Here is a 22,821-nt window from a genome sequence, read left to right as displayed (position 1 = left end):
TTCTAATTAATGAAATGCAATTTTGACTGGCTTGCCAATTTCAGGGCAGAAGCCCCACCACTTGTATACTCAGCTGAACCAACTGGGAAAGCATGACCTGGATTATACTTCAACGTGGCCTGCAGAGAGGAGGGGTGCTGTGTGTTTATGTGGTTGCTCTCCTGCAGGGAAACTCCTTCGTGACCCATAGAGAATAAGCATGGAAGCCAACAGGGTTTAGCCTAGCACTCTTATGTTCTCTCCCCTCCTCACATCCCCACCCATTGGGCTGATCTAGAATATATGGCAGAGGTGAATACGCTCCCCTTAGCATGGAAGGTTTCTGCCTTTACCTCAAAACCTCTTGCATTCAAATTGCACAGGTTGTGACCTCATCTTTGTTAAACGTGATTTATATTGTAATAATCTTTTAACATATATTGGTGAAGGAGATAATCTCCATGAACTGGAGGAGTTGCAGCTTGAATATATTATTGACTCATTAATTGAATTTGAAAGGTTTTTTTTAGTGTTAATAACTTATTGGCAAATCTCACAATGATAGCCAGATGCTACAATAGAATAGACATTTTATCTGAGTGTGATTGTAGGGGAACAGCAAAGAAAAGATCAACCAAAATAATTCTTATTATATACATCTAGGTTATCTTTTTTTTCTTAACATCATTACCATAATCTTAAATTTTGTGCAAAATCGCACATACAATGGGATATGTTCACAGAGTAAACCATAGAAACACACTGGCCCTGATGGCTACCTGTTGTGTGCACACAGACAGACCCAGTCTTTAATTAATTAATTGGCGAGGAAGGTGGCTCTTCGGTAAGCAAGGTTCTTGTGACTCTTACCGTGTGCCCAAAGGCTAGGAAGGAGATCCCGAGAGCAATTAAACACTGCCAAGTCTGGAAAAAGAGAGGAAATTAAACATTAATCTCGTTGTTGTTGTTGCTTCAATTTACATACTAACCTATAGAGAGCACTCTCTTGGGTGGCTGACAACATAATTATTCAAACAACTTGACCCCCCCCCCCCCCGGTGAGCTGGGTACTCATTTTACAGACCCTGGAAGGATGGAAGGCCAAATCAACCTTCAGCAGGGCTAACATGGTGAATTTGCCCTGGGGGGGGCGGCTTCTTGCCACTACAGGCCTGCACCCAGTTCTTTGAAATGATACGATTCTCTAGAGTCTGGCACAGTTGCTCCTGTGGTCCTCCCAACCCTCTGTCAGGCCCAGGCAGCAAGATACCTGGCCAGGTATGACAGGACATCTGGAGGTCCTGTGGGGACCTGTTATAAGGAAAGGGTGTAGGTCAACAAACTGTTCCCTTACCAAGTAGGCCACGAAGGCTAGGTAGACAATGCTGATGATGGAAGCACACACATACAGCGCCACTTGTCCCAGGGCAGTCACGTAGATCACCACAAAGTACATATTAATGACACAGATTAGGAGAATCAGAATTCCTCCAGCGATCTTCCAGCCCCTAGAAATCAAATTGGGAAAAGAGCATTACAACAGGAGGAGATGGACTGGGGGACCGTCCGTCAATCACTGCTGAGTTTTGCTCTTTTTTAACCAGTTGCCTGTAATTCAAATACTTCATTCAGACACACTGCTAGGGTCTTGTGTTACATGAACGAGGCTGACCACCAGCAGTTCAACCCCTTTCTAGTACGATCACGCCAGGCCTTCTTGGTTTTTTCAGTCCTCCAGTTTTTTTTCATTCAGTAGCTGCTTAATTATCTAAAATAATCAATAAAATTAAGATATATTCATAGTATAAATTCAGTTAAGGTTATGTGCAGGCAGATAGAAACGAAGCTTCAAAATCCATGTTAAATATAATTTGAATGAGATATTCTGTATTTTTGTTAGATTTTCTTTCAACATTCTGAAATATTTATATTATTCTTTTGGACACTGGTTATTATAATAATTAGAGTAAGTACAGTATAATAGCAGATAATATAAATTTTGATTTTAATTTGATCATTTAGAACAATATAAGCAGAAGTAATGTAACCAAGAAGTGGGGGGGAGGAAATATTTTTTAATATTATGATACTGTATAAATGGGTCTTATCTTTGAAAAATGTATGATTATAAACATTCTTGGCTGCCCTTGTTGTATGTAAGAACCTATGATACCTGATTTCCCCCCCCCCCAAAATTTTATTTTTTCCTTTAGCCTTTTTTCCTTCTGTATCCCCGTATCTTCTATTTAAATAAATAAATATTTTAAAAAACAATGGGAAACAAGTGAATTTTAAATTACTGTTTCCAATTCTGGTTTGTTTCTCTAAACTATAGTTAAAATGAATAGGTTGTCTGGATTTTAAGTTAACAATAAATTAGTTATTTTAAAATGTAGTCATGGTTTCTGATGTCTTCCTCATAGGTCTGACAGAAGAGGAGGGAAGAGTGCACAGGTTAAAGCAGAGTTTTGCTTAGGCCCAATCCAGTTCAGAAAATGTATCTGTATAATGCATTACGGTCCCTAAACTATGTTCATTACCTGTCTCATAGGAATACACTTACAAATGTATATAATGGCCAGAATCTACTGGTGAGTTCAAACACATGTAAATGAAACTGTCTTTGTGGAAAATTGTCTCTAATGAATGAGATACCAGTCACATTCCTGGTTGTGTGAATGAAACCAGCGCCTCATTAATTGCTGGCAATTAGCCATGGTGACTTGCACAATTTCACTTATGCACACAGGGAGTGGTCCTTTCCGAAATTCAATCATGCAGAATAGGTGAGGGACTACAATACTGTAGAGGGATTGACACTTTCACGGTTCCTTCCCTGAATCTCATTGACGAAGAAACACAGCACAACCCAGTGATAACTGTTTCAAGAAATGGCCTTGTGGGTACAGCTTTGATCCTACTGATTTCAGCAGGGCTCCCAGGCAATCCCAAATTCTGAAAGCAAACCCACACAAGCCAATTCTCAGAATTTAGCCAGGTCGTTTTATAAAACCACTGCCATGTACAGGGTTCAACTCAGACCATGAGCCACCACCACCGGCATCTTCTGCCTTGGGTGGTGGCATCAGATGAAGGTGACTGTTGGGCCAAAAGGAAAGAAAAACTCCTGTGCAGATTCAACTCCACACCTACTTGCAAGCTGAAGTGAATCTGTGGTTAGGGCTTGGCTTTAGGTGAAGACCTGAAAATCTTCTGGCTCTAGTACTCAAGCCAACTTAACCCATGCATAGGAGGTTCCCTTTCTATTAATAATAATCATGTGCCATCAAATTGCTGTAAGCCACCCAGAGGCCTTTGGGTAGTATGGGCAGCATATAAGTTAAATAAAAATAAATTTACATTATAGTGGCCTTTTTCCAGGTTTTCCAGATAGAGAATGCTCAGAAATCGTTTACCACTTCCCGGGGAGCCCTGGGGCTGTGCAGCTTCCCCAAGGCCACACAGGCTGGCTCTACTCGCAGGAGGCACACTGGGGAATAGAACTCTTGACCCCCTGGCTCTGCATGCTCCGTATCACTGAGCTATTTAGTCAGCTGCCTTTCTTCAGGAAACTTCAGCAGATCCAAAACGAAGCAGTCAGATTGCTAATTGGGGCTGGACACAGGATTGACATACACACACACACACACACAGCGTTACAACAGGTGCACCGGCTGCTGATCTTCTTTCTGCACAGAACTCAAAAGTGATTCTACGAGCCTGTCTGGTCATTAAAAACATCAGGGGAGGCCTTTCTCTCAGTTCCACCTGTTACATAACAGCACTGATGTTACCTGTCTGTCATGGGTTTGGAGGGAAAGTTCCATCCTATGGGGAGTGGAAGGCGGGACATCAGGAGGAGGGGCTGTACTGTATAAATATGTGATGCCTGTGTGGTGAAGGAGATGCTGAGACAGACTGTGAGACACTGGGTTGGGACGAAGCAGCAGCTGGGGAAGAAGAAGCTGTTGTGGGAGTCTGGGTGTCTGACAGGGTACTACTGTGTGTCAGAGTACCAACCTGATAAGTTCAGGTGTCTGTGGGTTAGCCAGAACTGATGGGTTCAGGGTCTGTGCTTTAAGTTAAGGTTCTGGGTGAACCAAACTGTATGTATGTCTGAGTGAATCTAAGCCACGTTACTTTATCTATTCACCTGATTGTTTTATTTTCCCTGTGTGTATTTAAATAAACCTTATTCTTTTTATTGTTTAAAAATCCATCCCTGGTCTGTGTGACTTCTTACAGGGAATGGTTGGTGGCAGCTTAGTGTAACTGTGTGACAGATCCCAGTAGGTCTGGGTTTGTCACATTGATTGGTGTCCAGCGTGTGGGATACGACTGGTCCAGTTGTCCAGTGGTCCAGCAAAGCCTTGGCAAGTGTGCCCAGAGCAAGGGGGGTCTAGTCAGGGACAGTCTGAGGCGCGTAGGTAATCTTCTAGGTGTACCTCACGGGGAGGTGCGCTAGTAGAAGAACGTGCCAACTGGGGAGACTTAGATTAAGGTGCTCTGAGGCAGCCTAGTTTTGGCGGGAAAAAGCTGAGGCAAAACTGCCTAGTAACAGTGAGCTAGCTTGCCAGCTGAGAGGCCCAGCAGAGGGGGGTAGGCTCTGACTCGATACTGTTGCAAGTTTAGTGCTGAAGAACAGCAGCAATCTCTAGGGAGAGCTGGTTCTGAGGCAAGAAGGAAAAAAGTGGTCGTTTTATTTTGAGGCTTGACTTTTAAAGCAGCCTGTTCTGAGGGGGGATTATGCCCTTGACTCGAAGCCAGATGGCCGAAATGAGTGAAGTGAAAGACCCCCAGATTGACCAAGGTTCTGAGGATGAATTTGGCTCAGTGCAGGGTGACAGCACAGGAGAGCAGAACCCAGAACTCAGAAAATTGATCCTAGCCCAACAGAATGAACTGAGGGTGAGGGAAATGGAAATCAGAAGAAAAGAAAGAGCTGAAATCAGTCAGGCAGAGGCAGATGCCAAGACAAGGGGAATGGACATGAGGATCAAACAGATGGAACTGAAACTCCAAATTAGAATGGTACAATTAGAATTGAAGTTCCTAAATAAGTTTATTAACAATTTATCAGTGGAAGAAATGTCAAAGAAAGAAAAGTATGAGGCTCAGGCCAGACAAAGTGAGCAAGATCTTGAAAAATATACTCAGCAAAAAGACATTAAATTAAAAGAAATCAGAGATAAGACTGAAGAAAAAGTAAAAGAGATAAAAGCTAGGGCTGAGGAAGAAATTTTACAGATCAGGGCTGAGTTTGAGGCTAAGCGAAAGGAGCTGGATTTGAGAATAAAAGGGAAGAAATTGCAGCAAGGGGGAGGGGCCCATGGTGAAGGGAAGCCCTCAGACATGAAACCAAGACCTCAGATTTTGGAGGGAAAACCAAAGCAGGATGAGAAAGACTCAAAATACACCAGAAAATGTTATTTCTGTCAGGGAAAGGGCCATCTGATCTCAGAGTGTGAGAAATTAAAGCAGCTAAAAGGAATGGTGCCTCAGGAGTCTAGTGGAACCAAGCCAAAAGCTGTGTTCTGTGTCCAGAAAGAGCAAGGCTCAGTCTCACTGAGGGAGCCTGTTGCCATGGTTACTCAGTCTGGAACAGCTACCGCTGCTGATCAGGCTGAGGAAAATGGTCCTCTTGTGGAGGTAAAGCGCTGCTTGCTGGTAAAAACAGATTCTCAGTTGTTTGAGACAGCCGGGGTGGACGTAGGAATACTTGACCGTCAGTATAGGGGGCTGCGGGACACTTGTTCCCAGGTAACCCTGTGCCATCCAGATATTATTCCTAGGGAGTTTATAATCCCAAATGAGAGCATGAAGGTGGCAGGGATTGAGGGGCAGGTAATCTCTCTGCCAGTAGCAGAGGTACCTGTCAACTTTCAAGGCTGGAGGGGGGTTTGGCGGCTAGCGATTTCATCGACTCTGCCAGCAGCCGTGCTCGTGGGAAATGACCTGGCTGAACATGTGAAACGGGTGCTAGTGATTACACGCTCACAAGCCACCACGGGGACAGTTCAGGGGGGTAATGATGAGCCAGAGACGGAAGCAGAGGGGAGTTCAGAAGCTGTGGTGGAAACCTTAACCACAGACAGCAGATTTGGACAGGAGCAAAAGGCAGACGCCACTCTCCAAAAGTGTTTTGAACAGGTGACTGACGCCCAGCTAACACCTGAAACCCCAGTGAGATTTCTGGAGAAAAAGGGGATTTTATATAGAGAGACCCTGAGAAATATCTCAAAAGGGGGAGATGGGATCAGAAGTCAGCTAGTGGTACCTGAAACGTATCGCCCCATGATCTTACAAAGGGGTCACTCTGACATGTTTGCTGCACACTTAGGGGTGAAAGGGCCCCTTGATTTGATCAAGCAAGATTGGGAGCAGATCACCCAGGATGACCCACAAGACGTTGTGACTTACATAGACACCTTGATGAATGACCTAAGGAGAAATCTAGAGCTGGCAGCAGAAAACCTGCAAGCTCAGAAGGTCAGACAGAAAACATGGTATGACCGCAAAGCTAGAGAGAGGCACTTTGACCCAGGGGAGGAAGTGCTTTGGCTTAGGCCCTGCAGAGAGAATAAACTGCAGCTCAAATGGGCAGGACCATATAGGGTCATTTCCAAGATGTCAGACCTGAACTACCTAATAGAGCAGGAGGAGAACCAGGCAAGGAGGGTGGTTCATGTGAATGCCCTAAAACCCTACTACAGAGGGGAACAGAGGGTTTTATTCGCGATAAAAGCAGCTGAGAGTGAGGAAGCTGAATTACCCTTCTGGGAGGGTAGAGGGGAAGTAAAATACAACCCAGAGGAGGTAAAGATCAGTCCTGCACTCACCCAAGACCAGCAGCAAGAACTAAAAATGCTGCTTAGTAAATATCAACAGGTGTTTTCCAACAAGCCGGGGATAGTGAAGGGAGTGATGCATCGGATCCACACAGGGGATGCACCCCCGCAGGCAGTATCCCCATACCGAGTAACGGGACCCTATAGGGACAAGGTGCGGAAGGAGCTGGACGAGATGCTTAGGGAGAACATAATCGTCCCCTCTTCTAGTCCTTGGTCCTCTCCGATAGTCCTGGTGGACAAGCCTGATGGGAGCATTAGGTTTTGTGTCGATTACAGGAAATTAAACCGTGTAACCACTCCTGATGCCTACCCAATGCCCAGGCTAGACAACCTGATTGAAACCATAGGGGGTTGTCGGTTCATCTCATCATTGGACCTGGTAAAGGGATATTGGCAATTAAGAATTGATCCCAGGGATCAAGAAAAGACTGCCTTTTGCAGCCCTTTTGGTCTCTATGAGTTTCGAGTCCTGAGCTTTGGTCTCAGAAATGCACCAGCCACATTCCAAAGGCTGATGGACCAGACCTTGGCAGGGCTCAGTGACTTTACAGTGGCCTACATTGACGACATAGGGATCTTCAGTAATACCTGGGAAGATCACCTGATACACCTGGAGTTAGTGCTGCAGAGGTTAAGTGCAGCAGGGCTAACAGTAAAGGCCAGCAAGTGTCAGCTGGGTAGCCCAGAAATAAAATACTTAGGTCACATGGTAGGGGGAGGAATGATAAAACCCCTGGAGGCCAAAATAGAAGCTGTTCGAGATTGGCCTAGACCCACCACCAAGAGAAAAGTCAAATCATTTCTTGGGTTGGTGGGCTACTACAGAAAGTTCATCCCGAGGTTTAGCGAGATTGCGGCTCCGCTGACCGATCTGACGAGGAAGAAGGCTGATGACCGCATCCCGTGGACCAGCGACTGTGAGGCGGCGTTCCAGAGGTTGAAGGAGGCGTTAATCAACTATCCTGTCCTGCGTGCTCCAGACTTCGACCGGGAGTTTATCATCTACACCGACACGTCTAACAGCGGGGTAGGAGCAGTTCTGTGCCAGGAGGATGAGAATGGTGACCAGCATCCAGTGTCCTACCTGAGTAGGAAACTTCAAAAAGGTGAGAGACATTTGGCAACCGTGGAGAAGGAGTGTCTGGCCATAGTCTACGCGATCCAGAAGGCCAAGCCTTACATCTGGGGAAGACATTTTGTTCTGTGTACTGACCATTCACCATTGCAATGGTTAAAGACAATGAAAACCCACAATAGCAAACTTATGAGGTGGGCTTTAAACCTACAGGACTATGACTTTGAAGTGAAGGTGGTCAGAGGGTTAGTGAACTGTGTTGCTGACGCCTTATCAAGAAGACCTGAAGAATGAAGACGGCGAAAGAACATGGACTTTGTGTATATAATGGTGACAAAAGTTAAATGTACCTGGTTTTGAATTTGGTTTGTATGAATAAAGGTAAATTGATGTAATGTATATGGTAAATGTTTAAATGCTTATTTGCTATGGTTTAACTTAGAGTGTAAGGGTAAGTAAGTATAATATGGTATGTATAACTGTTGTTGTGTATTTTATACAGGTTGTTTTTTGGTGAAAAGCACTTTTAGCTTTCCCCCTACAAAACAACTTTTAAAGAGGGGAGGTGTTACATAACAGCACTGATGTTACCTGTCTGTCATGGGTTTGGAGGGAAAGTTCCATCCTATGGGGAGTGGAAGGCGGGACATCAGGAGGAGGGGCTGTACTGTATAAATATGTGATGCCTGTGTGGTGAAGGAGATGCTGAGACAGACTGTGAGACACTGGGTTGGGACGAAGCAGCAGCTGGGGAAGAAGAAGCTGTTGTGGGAGTCTGGGTGTCTGACAGGGTACTACTGTGTGTCAGAGTACCAACCTGATAAGTTCAGGTGTCTGTGGGTTAGCCAGAACTGATGGGTTCAGGGTCTGTGCTTTAAGTTAAGGTTCTGGGTGAACCAAACTGTATGTATGTCTGAGTGAATCTAAGCCACGTTACTTTATCTATTCACCTGATTGTTTTATTTTCCCTGTGTGTATTTAAATAAACCTTATTCTTTTTATTGTTTAAAAATCCATCCCTGGTCTGTGTGACTTCTTACAGGGAATGGTTGGTGGCAGCTTAGTGTAACTGTGTGACAGATCCCAGTAGGTCTGGGTTTGTCACACCACCATCTTCACAGATGCGTTTGGATGGGGACACAGGAGAGGGCCTTCTCTGTCGCTGCTCCCAGACCTTGGAACTCCCTCCCACAGGAAGCCAGACTGGCCCATCTTTGCTGTCCTTCTGCAGGCAGGCGATGAACTTTCTCTTCAGGCAGGCTTTCCCTGAGTGAATGGTTGCTAAGTGAGGTTTTTAAAATGGATTGTTGTAACTTACTGCAGTGAATGTGTTTTGATGTTGCTTATATTTTTTGCTATTTTATTCATTGATTAATTTAGTACTGTATACTCACTGTAATTAGCTTAAATACTGTATTTTAATTGTTGTAAGTCACTTTGGGTCCTTTTTAAGAAGAAAGGCAAGTTAAAAATAGTTTAAATAAATAAATAAATATTGAAAAGGGAAAATGTGGGACACAGGTATGCACATATATATCTATACCTGTATCTATATGTATTTATTTGAGATGGGCATGAATCAATTTGTCGTGCTTCATGTGAAGCACGTTGCATGGCACCTTCCACCCACCCCAGCCAGCTGGCCCACTCACTGTGTGTCTTGCCCCACAGGGGTCCTCCTTTTCTATCAGCACTCTAGTCTGGACAAGAGCTCAGCCTGCCCTTCTCTGACAGCCGACCCCTCCATGGCTCCGCAGGGGGAGTCCCCATCCTGCCTCCTCATTGCAGTGGTCGGCTGCAGGAGGAGGCAGGGAAGGGCAAGCTGAGCACCCACCCGGACTGGACTCTCACTGAAGAAGGAGGACCCCAGCAGCTTGTGACACATGGTGAGTGGGCCAGCTAGGGGAGAAGGGGTCTGTGCAGCACCTTTGGTGCTGTATGGCACACTTCGTATGAAGTGCGACAACTTGATTCATGTCCATCTCTAGTGTGTGCGCACACACACACACACACACACACACACACACACACGCGGGAAGAATCACAGAAAGACAGCACCACTTTGGTGTTCATGGCCGCTGTGGAAAGGAAAGGAAATCAGATGGTGTATGTGAAAATAAAGCACCAAAAGGTAATGCATTTCAAGACACTGAGAAGCTATATCTATTGTACATTCCAGATTCCGATGGTCCTCAAGTTAGGAGTGGGCTGTGCACACAGTTCTTTATACTTACAGGCCATTAGCAAAGTCATTCATCACAGGACGCAAACTGGTGAAGGTGAGGACTGGGATTAATGCAAAAGGAAGCTGGAAGTAATGAAAAAAAAGGAATTATGTGCAGGAAGATACTCTTTCATCTGCTATTCATGCAAAAAGGAAATAATTGATTCATAATGGTGAAAATTAAGAGTTCTCTCTCTCCCTCTTTCATGTCTTTGCTACCATAGCTCCTCAAGTATATGGGGGGACAGCTCAACACCAGTAGCAATGACATAACTGCAAGCTTGCAAGATATAAGGTTACTCACACCCATGAGAGTCAGTGGGATACAGTGGTTAGAATTTTGGACTGGGATTTGGGAGAGCTTGGTTCAGGACTCCACTTGGCTTGGCCATGGAAACTCTCTTGAGTGACTCTAGGGCAGTTGCTCACTCTGGCCTGACCTACCTCGCAGGGTGGTTGTAAAGGTAAAGGATGTTGGGAAGCCATAGATGCCACCTTGACCAAACCGAAGAATAGATGGGATACAAACTTAATAAATATATGCTCCCACTCAGATGTTACCCTGAGATCAATGCCAACATAGGGGCCTTTGGTGCTTTTCAAATTCATCTAGAGAGATGCTATTCAATAGGGATGTGGATGAGCCTCTTGAAGAACCCAGGCGCGCTCGATGCATCCTCTTAATTTTCCCTGTTCCGTCAGACTACAAGCAGCCAGAAATGGATGGGCAAGGGTATGCAGCCGGGGAAGTAAATGCCTCCTTTTCAGAAGGAACGATCTTTGTGTCCTGAAAGGCTATTGGAAGATGGCTGCTGAAAAGGGCAGCCCTTAGTTCTGGCCGGTCTCTAAGAAACATGCCTTTAAACTCACAAATCAATGACACGCTCAGTGTTTCTTTAATAGTTTTTATGACACTTTTCAAAAAAAAATTACAGTCACTTCTGAATGATCTTTCTCACTAGAACTTCCTCACAAGTTCTTTCTCACTAGGACAGATCTGGGGAATGGCTTTAAGATAGCCAACTTGATCCTCTATCTTGCTGACTCTCAGCACCCTGCATGACATCACTGATCCCCCTCAGCGGAAATGCTGGCTGGAGCTGAGTGTGCTCTACAGCCTCCCCCACATCCCTATTTTGCCTTTCTAGAGTGGGGGAAACAAGGGAGGAGAGCAAAGCCAGCTCCTTGTTGACTTCCATCCTGAGTGGGCAGATGGACAGGGGACTCTTTGCCAGTCTGGCTGGTCCCACTGGCTGGTAGTTCCCCTCTCCTGCATTAGAACAATCCTAACAAGAGTATGTGAGGGGGAGCATTTTCATCTGCACTACCTACAACTCACAGAAACCTTGTGGCACTGTGGTTATACTGCAGTACTGCAGCCATAACTCTGCTCATGACCCAGGTTCAATCCCAGGTAGCAGGCTCAAGGTTCACTCAGCATTCCATCCTTCCGAGGTCAGTAAATTGAGTCCTTGGCTTGCTGGGGGCTGGCAATGTGTAACCTGGATAATTAAATTGTAAACTGCCCAGAGAATGCTTTAAGCATTATGGGATGGTATATAAGCACAATGCTTTGTTTTGCTTTTGTTTTTTTATGGCCGCCCTTGAAAACCTGGGAATCAGTGCAAAACAATCATCCAATCTTTTTTGGGGCATCTCCCCACTCCGTGTCTCAACACTGAGTTCGCAAGATGTAGTAGTAGTATCTTGATGTTCAGGGACAATCCCAACTCACACTTGTCCATGAAGTGTTCCCTGCCCCTACAAGATGCAAATCTGATGCATGGGCTTTCTTTTCTTTCTTTGACAAGCAAGGTTCTGTAAAAACTGTATCTCACTTGGCATTCAGCTCTGCTCTCACCTGTCCGTCACAGCTGGGCAGGGGAACCTCAGCCAATGAGAGGATGGAGGGTGGTGCAGAAGTGGGAGGAGCTTGGTTATATAAGGTGTGTGCGATGTGTGAGAGGAGATCAGTTTTGAGAGATGAGTGATTAGAGTGATTGATAGAGTGAGAAAGTGCCTGTCAGTGAGGGAAAAGTCTGTGTGAGCTAGTGTCTGATAAACAGTAATTGACAACTTGATTCTATACCAGTGATTTACCCTTTTATTTTTGTACAATCAATAAACATTTTGTTTGTTTTGAAAGAAACACTTGTCCTTTTTGATTTTAAGGATAGGTTGGTGGCAGCAGTTTTTGTTGAAAGGTAGTGAGCACTCTTAGAGACCTGGATGGGTAAAGGCTTAAGAGTGGCCTGCTACACTCACTCTTGTTTTGATTCTAGGTAAACTGAGCAGCATCCCTAATGATTTCTAATGCAACACCGTATAAAGGTGAAGGAGATCCCAGAACTTCTGTCAAATGTCCCATCACAAGGAATCCCATATCTCTGAAAAAAGACCTTCAAGCAAAGAACGCTCGAGGACAAGATAGTCTACATAAAACTGCTTTCAGAAACAGTATTACAATCCCATCACCCCATCATTTTATAAACCAAATGCACCTCATGTAACTGAAAGTAATAATGCAACCAAACCTCAACATACAGAAGAAAGTTAAAAACCAAAAGAGACAAAGGCAATGGAGAGCCCAGTGTTTTTTCTAATAAGCTATTTGTGCCTGTTGCTTCAGGATGAAGCCTTATCCCTTCCACTCCATGAAAGTTATGTTTCATGGATCTTAAGCACAAACTCTGCTACTTACCGTAGTAGGTTGCAACTAAAGTAGGCCCACTGAATCAGCAGGGCTTTGGGTGAATCAGCTCCTCTGTAAATTCCCTTGATTCAAATGGGCCTAATCTAACAGGCCTACTCTAATGCAACTTACAACCCAAAACAACAGGATTTCTGCCTTGGTGTCTGATCATTCTACAGAAGAAACATACTGTTGAGCTGCCTCAGGGTAACATATGCATGTTGCTGAACCTCCTACTCTGGATTGCTTGTCAATTTGTTTTTTAAACCATTTCATTTTTAAGCCATTAAAAAACTGGACCAAACCTGGGTTCTGTCTTCTTTCACCGTACCTACGTTAACTGCTGGGATTGAACGTGTCTCCATAACTGTTCATTAAGGGCAGGCCATTACCTGTAAACTCATGAGAACATTGAGGAAATCGTTCATGCCAGTCAAGCTTTCTACGTTCTGGAAAATGGCAACCAGAAGGGTTGGGGTGATGGCAATGGATCGGGTCAGAACCACTCGAGCAAACCGGGACCACTTCAGATTGAGGAAACCCTGAAGGAACAGAGTTGTGGTATAGGGGCAGAAGGAGAAGATGATTAGAAGAGAGAACCGTAGGGGTCGAAGCAGCAAAAACAGTGGGGTAGGGAAATCTGTGGAATGAAATCAGAGATACATTGCAGCAATATTTGTCTCCCACATGCAGAGGGCAAAATGCTTTGTGTCCAAAGGAAACAGCTGAGCAGTAAATGCCACAAAACAGGGTGTGCTGACCTAAACTGAAACCACGATTGCCACACTGCTAAGAGGTTGTCTTGCGGGGAAAGGTCAGCCCAAAACATCTGACTGCAAATTTTACATACACCAGTGAAAACAAGCCTAGTTCTGCCTGAAGCGGAATGAACAGCTGTTATCTGAAATAAAAAACTGTAGTCAAGTAATGAGGCTGTGGACACAAAGAGGAGCTGGTACTGAACAAACTTTTTACACAATGCTACCAATGCTTTCTCTGACTCAACTGCAATATAGTACGGCAGGAAAGAAAAACTCAGATTAGTAGTTTATTGCCAGGAGTTAAATCTGGAGTAGGATTATGAAGACAGACTGTGACTCATAAGGAGTTGAGTTCTGTTCTCTGTACAATATCACTCCTACTAAATGTCACCGTAGACACTGTTGTCAGCTTTTTGGGCTTCGCTTCACCAGAGGCGGGACCTTGCCTCGCCTTTTAAAAATGAAGGCTTTCAATAACGTGGTGGATTCACTGGATAATGCACTAAAACCCTAACACTGTTGCTCATTCAGTGAATAGCTCGCTCACCTCTCTTTTTTCAGACTGCAAAGAGGGATAAACAAAAATATCTCACAACTGTCCATTTGTAGTTTCCCGTTTCTCACAGAACTCTGCCAGCACAGCAGAAATAACATCACTGCTGGCAGCAGGTTGCCTTTAATTCAAGAGCAATTTTTTCCAATGTTGTGGTGTGTGTGACTTTGTCTCATTGTGCAAGAGCCACACACACTGAAATAAAAAAAAACACTCTTTATAATTAGAAGCAATCTGCTATTGCCAACAATATCACTCCATTAGGATGGCACAGGATAGTGGCCATTCTTTTTTTAACCATTTAAGCTCTGCAGAGTTGACAATATCTTTCCAGGGACTTGGGGCTGTTAACTCAAGATCAACCAATATTATGGAAGGAGCAAGCAATGGAACCAGGAGCAGGGTAGCTAACGATCTCTCGGAGCTCTGATGAATATCTCTGATTACTCCTTATCAGCCAACTGGTATGAACTAAGGAACAGCTGTAGTTCATCCTGACAAAATCACTAAAGGGTTAATTATGGAGAATATTTTAGTCAGCATAGTATCCTTTTCTTTCTAGTATTGTCATGAAACATCTCCTCCATCCAGCAAATGCTCAACTTTCACAAAAAATAAATTCTCACAAGTCCAATCAATGTCCAGCTCCACGCTCAGGATCTCTCCCTAAACATGCCCTTTCTGTTTCGTTTTGTTCGATCTTCACATGCCCATATTTTAGTTTTATAGTATTATTATAACAGTGCTCTTTTATCTTTGCAAGTATGAGTAAAAAAGGATGCCATGGATGAACCTTGAATACTTAAATTAATGGTGTTCAATGATTGTACGGACATGTTGTTTGGGTTTAAAAAAAAAGTCACCAGACCCACAAGAGCTTGTGCAGTAAGTATAATGTAGACTCAGTAGGGAAAAAAAATGTCCTGCTTACAAACAGAAGCCAGTGAAAAGGAAGAAGGATAGCATACCTCCATGACAAACTGCCCAGAGTAAGTTCCAGTCATGGTCGAACTCTGACCCGCAGCAAGAATCCCAATGGCCCAGATGTACATAGCAGCAGGGCCAAAGTAACAGCCAAGGACGACACCCTAAACCACAAAACATTGCAAAAGTAAAAAACAGAAAGACAAGCGCAGGAGAAACCTAGGCTCAGGCTTGCCAGCTCCTTTTGCCAACATTTTATTCAAAATACACTCTTTAGACTAGCATGGCCGTTTGTGAAAACCCTATACAAGCTGGGTGACCATGGCTACCGTGTGTATATCTTTTCATAAGCAACACAATGCTGAAAGATAGCAACGAAGGCCACCGTTCATTTTCTCCAAGCAAAGGGAGCGCTTCTTTGGGTGGGAAGAATGGAGGAACACTTTTCCCCACCGTCCCTGACAGAGGATGGGCTGGGAGAAGAGGCTTATGCCTCCCTACAGTAAAAACAACTCCCCCACCTGCCTCCCCCTTGGCAGCTGAATCCAAGAGGAGAAGAAAAGAAAAAAACAGCTGCCAATTAGCCTGGAGCCATCTTGGTAACAAAGGCAGCAATTTAAAACAAAGCCAAAATTAAAAAAATGGGCTGCTGAATCAATCAATGCCCAGCAAAACCTCCCTTCAGTTTTCCAGGTTTTTTTTTTCCCCAAGGTGAAGTCCTTGAAACCCTTGAAGGTCAATTCCACAGACATAAAATGGCAGTGTCATAAGTTGTCAGCACATGACAACAGCTGCACTATCCCTCTGACCGGCACACACAAAGCTACCTTATGGGGAGTCAGACTATTGGGCCATTCAGACCACCACGGTCAGCTGTGACTGACTGGGCAGCTGTGCTCCAGGCAGAAATCTCTCCTAGCCCTACTTGGCCTTGGTGGGGGTTGAACCTTTCACAAAGGCCAGGTTCTACCACTCAGCTATATCCAGCCTGCCTGCTCCAATACGTCCCGCCCTTTATAGGTCTGATACTCCTTATACCTTCCCACTTGTTTTACTCCCCACCACTATGGGCCAGCCAGCTCGTGCTCCAACTCTGCCTCCTGCGATTAGCAAAACAGACCACTGGTAGGATTAATTCAGATTAAGTCACCCTGAACTTGCTGCCGTCAAAGATGTAAAATTTTACAATTGTGCATCCCTGGCTTTTGCAGTTAGAAAACTTAAAACGGTATCCTGCAACATGGGGTAGCAGTGGCTGCTAAAAGCCGCCTTGGGTCCTTTTAAGGAGAAAATATTTTAAATAAAATAAAAGAGCACCAAAAATTGTTTGTCCTCTGGGGAAGGCTTTTCTCAGCCACAGCAGCTCATCATAACCAAAAAGCTATGGGCTGGCCCTTTTGCTCTCCATCCTTCAGCTGGCTTTGCTGCTCTCCTTCCTCAGCTAAACAAAAATGAGAAACAATTTCTAAACAACCCCAAACCTACATTTTTTTTACTTTTTATTTTATTTTGCACAATGCTTTTGAAGACTTTGCTTACCCCTTTATAGATATCCACTTCCAGGGTCTCATTGTTTTCTGGAAACAGTCTGGCTTGAGAGAAACTTTCATTTGCACAGACTTCATGCTGAAAACGCAAGCGGAGACATGTTTTAAAAAACAACAATTTTAAAGGACAGATCTGGGTATGAGGAAGGGCACATGTGTGAGAATGCACAAGGAACTTCATGAAGGACAGAACACGGCGAGAAAAGCCAAACTCTGGTCTACAGAATGATTTCATTGGCAAAATCCTGTTGCATCAAGTTATGCTGGCCTACACTGGATTTGGCACTGGAAATAATTGGAATGAATCAACAGCTTCAAATCCTCCCTTCCAGGTTCCAAGGCTCCGAAGGGCACCCTGGAAAAGCCTTTGGGAGCCTTGGAATGGGATAGGGAGAGAGGAACCTTTAAGAGTCCAAATTGCCACTAAAAAGCCCTTAATGGCTTGTGTCCAAACTATCTCAGAGACCGTGTCTTCCATTATGAGCCTGACTCAGTACCAATATCCTCAGGAGAGGCCTTTCTCTCAGTCCTGCCCCCTTCCCAGGTGTGTCTTTGGGGGGGGCACAGGAGTGGGCCTTCTCTGTTGCTGCTCCCAGGCTAGCCCCATCTTTGGTGTCCTTCTGCAAGCAGACCAAGACCTTTCTCTCCAGGCAAGCTTTCCCTTAGTGACTAGCTGTCTGAGTGAGATTTTAAATGGATTGTTATGACATACTGCTTTGAATGTGTGTTTTACAATTGCTTTTGTTTACTCTTTCTTAGTGTAGTATTTGTTTGACCTTTTTTAAAGTACTTGTGTACTTCTGCTTTTAAATACTGTCTTTTAAGGATGCAAGTCACCTGGGTCCTTTTTTAAAGGAGAAAGGCAGGGTAAAAATATTTAAAATAAATAAACGAGCAACTAATCCAACAGCATCTGGACGTCCACATGCTGCCCACTCCTGCATGACAAGTTCATATAATGACTCCACTACTATTTTTTTTTTCTTTTATAACCTTTCGGAGGCACGAACAAACCAACCATACCAGAGAAAGAGAGAAAGAGGGACAGGAAGAACAGGGACACTCACCACATCGTTGTTCAACTTCCCAAAGAAAGCTTCGGCAAATACTGAGACAACGAAGACGTTGATGATAAAAGAGACAAAGAGGGCAATGCAGGATTCGATGAAGAAATACTTGTTGGCTTCAGCCACCTCCTTCTTGTTTGCCCGATTCACTTGTCGAGACTGGAAGGAAAGGCAACAGATTCACAATGGGCAGCAAGAAAAAGGCTTCCTTAGAGAGCTATTCCCAGGTAAATTGATATATGGCTAGTTGGTGGCACCTGCTGCAAACACAGAAGATATCTACCTGTATTCTGAATTTCAAAGGTTAGGTGAGCTGAACTGAGGCCACGGATCCTGCAGACAGACAGGGAGATGTGTGCCAAGAAAGAAGCAACTGTGGTGCAAATAGGGACGGGTGCAAAGGATGGGGTGCCTCTCGCTGTGTCAGTCTCTCAGGGAAGAGGACTCCTTGTGTCTAACTGATCCAAGACTTTATATATAAACATAGAAGGAAAACACATCCCTAATGAAAAACAGTAATTATTTTTAAAGCTGTACAATATTCCAGATGGGCCTGTTATCCTAAACCAAGCTTCAACAGAAAAAAATTAATATGGCTCTGCTTCAAAATGCTGTGAACAGGCTGCAACAATAACACCCCCCCCTTACACCATGTGTGTTGCAGACACAATAGGAAACTCTGAAGAGGTCAAGAGGGGATGTGGCAAAAATCACAGGAGCCCACAGCAGCTGCCTTGCTGGCCTCTGAACACCATGGAGATTTGCGTTTGTGGATGGTTCTAGTTGGGTTGCTCAGGATTTCTGTGGGCATGGCATTTAAAATGGCTCCCATGAGGTCTTTCTATTCCTGTTCATAACTAAGAAATATCCTTCTTTCTGGGGGGGTGGGAGGAGACTACTTCAACTCCCCCAAGCCGAGCGGGCTGGACAATCTGGGGTACTGTAGTGTGAGAAGGTAATTATTCCAAGTTCTGTTGTTGCTGTGTGTTGAATGATGCCTTCTGGTCGGCATCCACCGGTGTGCATCATCAGGATAGGCAAAGGGGGTGGGGGAGAGAACTGCCATCCTTGCCTAGGGATCCTGTGGGAGCCGGGTGCTGCCACACGGCCTCTGCCTTGTAACCTCTTCTTCCTAGACCTCCTAGCATTTTTTCACCACAGTTGGATCTAAACTCGCTCCAACACAGAGGTGTCCCTTTTAGCTCAACTACTACATTTCCTTTCAAGCGGGCATGTGCCGAGAGAGAAGCAACCGTGGTTCAAGGAGCGATGGGTGCAGAAAGTACAGCCTCTTTCAATGCAAAGCATGCAAACGTAGGCTTTCAACCACGGCCATTTTGTCAGCGAATAGAAAAAGTACTCTGTGAAAACAAGGCTCTCCCCACCCCATCCCTGCCCAGGGGAATGAACCCCCCTTCCCACACACTTACCTTGACCAAAGCAGAATGCAAGTACATGTTGTGTGGCATGATGACGGCACCCACGATCCCAACCGCTTGCTCCAACTGAGGCGGCCCACAACCCTCACAGTACGGCACGAACATCCCTTTCAAGAGCTGGCCTTGGTCTGGACGCACCGTAACATACTGTGGGGAATGTATACAGGGGAATATCACGAAGACTCACTACCACCACCGCTCCTGAGTCGAGCCTAATCTCGGCCCGCTGGAGGCCTTCTCCTCATTTCGTGTTTTTTTGTGCCCATGCCCTGCTAAGATACCCTTTCATTTTCTAGGAGTGACATTCTCCCCCCCCGCCCAGCCTAGTCTGAAGGTGAGGCTCATACAAACAGCCAGCACAACATAATGTTGAGAGTGTGTTGCTCATGGCTTCAGGTCTCCGGCTGCAGGGGCAGAGGTCGGGATTTGGATTCCCCACTTGTGCCTTCCCTGGCCAGGGCTGGACTCCATAATCTATAGGGTCTTTTCTAGCTCTGCATTTCTAGGGTTATATTATAGATCTAAACCAGAAAACTTGCCCTACCAGTGCGGGGGGTTGTTACAGTCAAAACAGAGAAGTCTATCGCTGGGGTACTCTAGTCTAATAGATGTTAGGCTGCAATTCCCAGCATTCTTCACCATTGGTAAGTTGGCTGGGGCTGATGGGTGATGTAGTCACACACACTCTACCTGTCTATCTGTCCTTACACAGCATAGACAGCCGTTCTTATTTCAATTTCTAACTCTAAAATTTTCAAAAGCAGCCTTACCTCATATCCAAACGTGATGGCCATAATAGTGATCAAGAAGCCAAAAAATGCTTCCAGTTTCCTCAAGCCTGAAAAAAAGAAAAAGACACACACACATCATGAGCTGCTCAGGGAGCTCCAAAAGACAACAAGTTACATCTGTGTAAGAGCCAAGTTGTTTTCTCAGTTCATCACATAATCCAAAGAAAGACTTAAACGTCAAACTGTACTGTGCTTCTGAAAACACTAGCACCATTACACACTCACATGGGAAGAGAAACATCTGAAAATTCACTCCTGACCCAGCATCTGCGTCACTACATCCTGTTCCACTCAGATGGGGAGGGGACCATCTTTGTAGTCATAAATATTTGGGCCTCAACTGTTGGTAAACCGCTATTCACACAATTCCTTGGCAATGGCTATACTGCTTACCCCTGCAAATAAAGGAGAACTGTGGCTCACTGGGGTCACCCTTACCCTGGAACATGGATTCCAGCGCTAGAGAGGTGAAATGTATAGCCTTAAAATATTTTTTTCTTTTTAAAACATGCCTATTCGCAAGGGTACATAAACTGGGCAACAAGGAGGAAGAAGGCAGCCATGCTGGTGTTTCATTTTTAAACACATGCCAGTGAGGCCTTGTTGGCTGATGGTACAGCAGAGGGAAACTCCACAAAAATACAACTAATGTTATGGTCAGCAAAGGACAAAAGGGATTCCCTCATCACTGCAGGAGTATACCGGATACCTATTGGCACCACAAAATGCAGCATCCACACCAGAATCACAGAACATGAAAGACACTGCAGACTAAAACAACTGGAAAAATCAGCAGTAGCTGAACTTCTCCTGAAACAAGCTGGACATGAAATCCTATTTCAAAACACAGAAGTACTGGACAACACCAGCAATCATTACACTACACAGGGAAGCCATTGAAATCTACAAACATCAACATAGCTTCAACAAAAAAGAAAAGAAAAGAAAAAAAAATTCTAAAACTCAACAAAGCCTGGTTCCCAGCACTCAAAAATACAGCCTGCAAAAAAAAAGTCAATGAACTCTACCCAGTCACTTCACACAAAAGAGTAGCTAACAACACCCATCAATCACAGTGACAGATCATCTCCCCCCTTATCACATCAATACATACATAACAAAAAAACACCCTGATCACCATAATCACCCAATTTCCTGAAAAGGACAAAAGCTGATCCCACAATTACAAATACTCAACTATCCCACACGCTACACCAGAACACAGACAGAGTTCTACTCCTGTCCTCTGAATATGCCGGCCACAGAGACTGGCAAAATGTTAGGAAGAACAACCTTCAGAACATGGCCAAAGAGCCCGAAAAACCCAGAATAACCATGAACTTATTCCCTTACTAGAAAACAGTAACTTCAGGTGGTTTGCTTAATGAGAAAGCGGCTTACCATATTTGTCCAGGAACAGAAACACGAAAGTATCGGCAATGGTTATGAGAACTCCACCCCACAAAGGAATTCTGCAGGAAGACAAAACAGGCATGTAAGGTTTCAGCTAGACTTGGTCAATCCTCCATAACATTTAGATGGCTTTAGGAATGCAGGGCACATTTACCTCAAGGATGTGCTTGGAGAACCGGACAGTGTTACTTCCTTTTTTAGAGGGAAGATGGCTGGGAGCCTAATTTGACAGAAACAACTCAGGGAGGAGAGAGCCACCTGAACCAGCTGGGCAGCTTGTTGCCAGTTTATGGAGCGAAACATTACACATATTTCCAGGCACACAAGTAAAAGAAAATGGACCTTTAATGGCAGCTTCCCTGCTGCAACTGGCTATTTCTGCTTTTAATCTGAAATCTACAGCCTGATCTTTCAGGAACAGAAAATAGAAAAATTACCAGGCTTACATCAATGATGTTTTTCTACATCAACCATTCATGTCTCCCCTTGCATGGCAGCCATTGGTTTATAGATAACAAAAATATGCTTGACAACCCGTAACGAGATCTAAATTTGTTGTTAAGAATTGTCCAGAAAAGAGCCGAAACATATTTAGTGGGTTATGCAAAGCCACAAGGGCGTAGGAAGATGCTTTATAGTGAGATAAAATCAGTAGTTCACCTAGCTCAGTATTTTCTATACCACAGAAGAGGAACACACTGCAACTCCCAGAATCTTTCCTCCACTGGAATGGTTTGCTGGAGATGATGGGACTTTCAATCCATTAACACTCTGCCCACCCCAATTTGCACTAATTGGCAGTCTTTGAGATAACCTGGGCCCAAGCCATCTATGGTCTGATAAGTCAAAAAGAGAGGTTACTTACCTGTAACCATAGTTTTTCTAGTGGTCCTCTGTGAATTCACACAATTGGGTAGTTCTGCACCTGTGCAGGACCTCTTGGAAGTTTCTAGAGCTTAAATACATGTGATTAGTGGGACATTCCCCTGTGGAGCGCATGTTCCGCCCGCCAGAAGTCCCCTCAGTTGCCAAAAGCGTCCCCCGCTGTCAAAGAGCTATATAAGAGGACAACGTGACGGACAGACGGGAGGCAGGGTGGGATGTGTGAATTCACAGAGGACCATTAGAAGAACCATGGTTACAAGGAAGTAACCTCTCTTTCTTCTTCATGGCCTCTGTGAATGCACACAATTGGGTGACTAGCAAGCTCACTTACGGGGTGGTGGGACATCACAGTAGAAAGGAAGTCAAGACATCTCTGCCGAAAGCAGCATCTTTCTTTGCCCAGACATCCAAACGGTAATGTGTGACAAACGTTAATGGATTTGACCATGTAGCTGCACAACAGTTGTGAGGGATTTCTATTCCTCGTTGGAAGGCAGTGGAGGTAGACAGCGCTCTAGTCGAGTGAGCCTTCAAGGGTTCAGGTGGTGGTTTGCCTGCCAGTTCCTATGCCAGTAAAATTGTTTGAACAATCCACCTAGCCAACATTTGGGGCGAAGCTG

General features: G+C 44.6%; 1 protein-coding gene across 4 annotated transcripts in view; it reads right to left on the bottom strand.

Annotated features, from left to right (window-relative positions):
* The window catches only part of SLC11A2 (solute carrier family 11 member 2), a 66,076-nt gene that overhangs the window by 11,779 nt on the left and 31,476 nt on the right, over positions 1-22,821 (bottom strand). For all 4 annotated transcript variants that reach the window (XM_078384618.1, XM_020784525.3, XM_078384619.1 and 1 more), the window contains 10 exons: positions 21,305-21,375; positions 19,883-19,950; positions 19,104-19,259; positions 17,674-17,832; positions 16,599-16,685; positions 15,104-15,223; positions 13,214-13,363; positions 10,140-10,213; positions 1,334-1,487; positions 850-903 (listed from right to left, as the gene is read on the bottom strand). In XM_078384618.1, coding sequence (XP_078240744.1) covers positions 850-903; positions 1,334-1,487; positions 10,140-10,213; positions 13,214-13,363; positions 15,104-15,223; positions 16,599-16,685; positions 17,674-17,832; positions 19,104-19,259; positions 19,883-19,950; positions 21,305-21,375 — 1,093 coding nt within the window. The remainder of the gene's footprint in view (positions 1-849; positions 904-1,333; positions 1,488-10,139; positions 10,214-13,213; positions 13,364-15,103; positions 15,224-16,598; positions 16,686-17,673; positions 17,833-19,103; positions 19,260-19,882; positions 19,951-21,304; positions 21,376-22,821) is intronic.

This window comes from Pogona vitticeps, chromosome 2, assembly GCF_051106095.1.
Source record: "Pogona vitticeps strain Pit_001003342236 chromosome 2, PviZW2.1, whole genome shotgun sequence".
NCBI lineage: Eukaryota > Metazoa > Chordata > Lepidosauria > Squamata > Agamidae > Pogona > Pogona vitticeps.
This window is presented reverse-complemented; position numbering and strand designations above follow the sequence as displayed.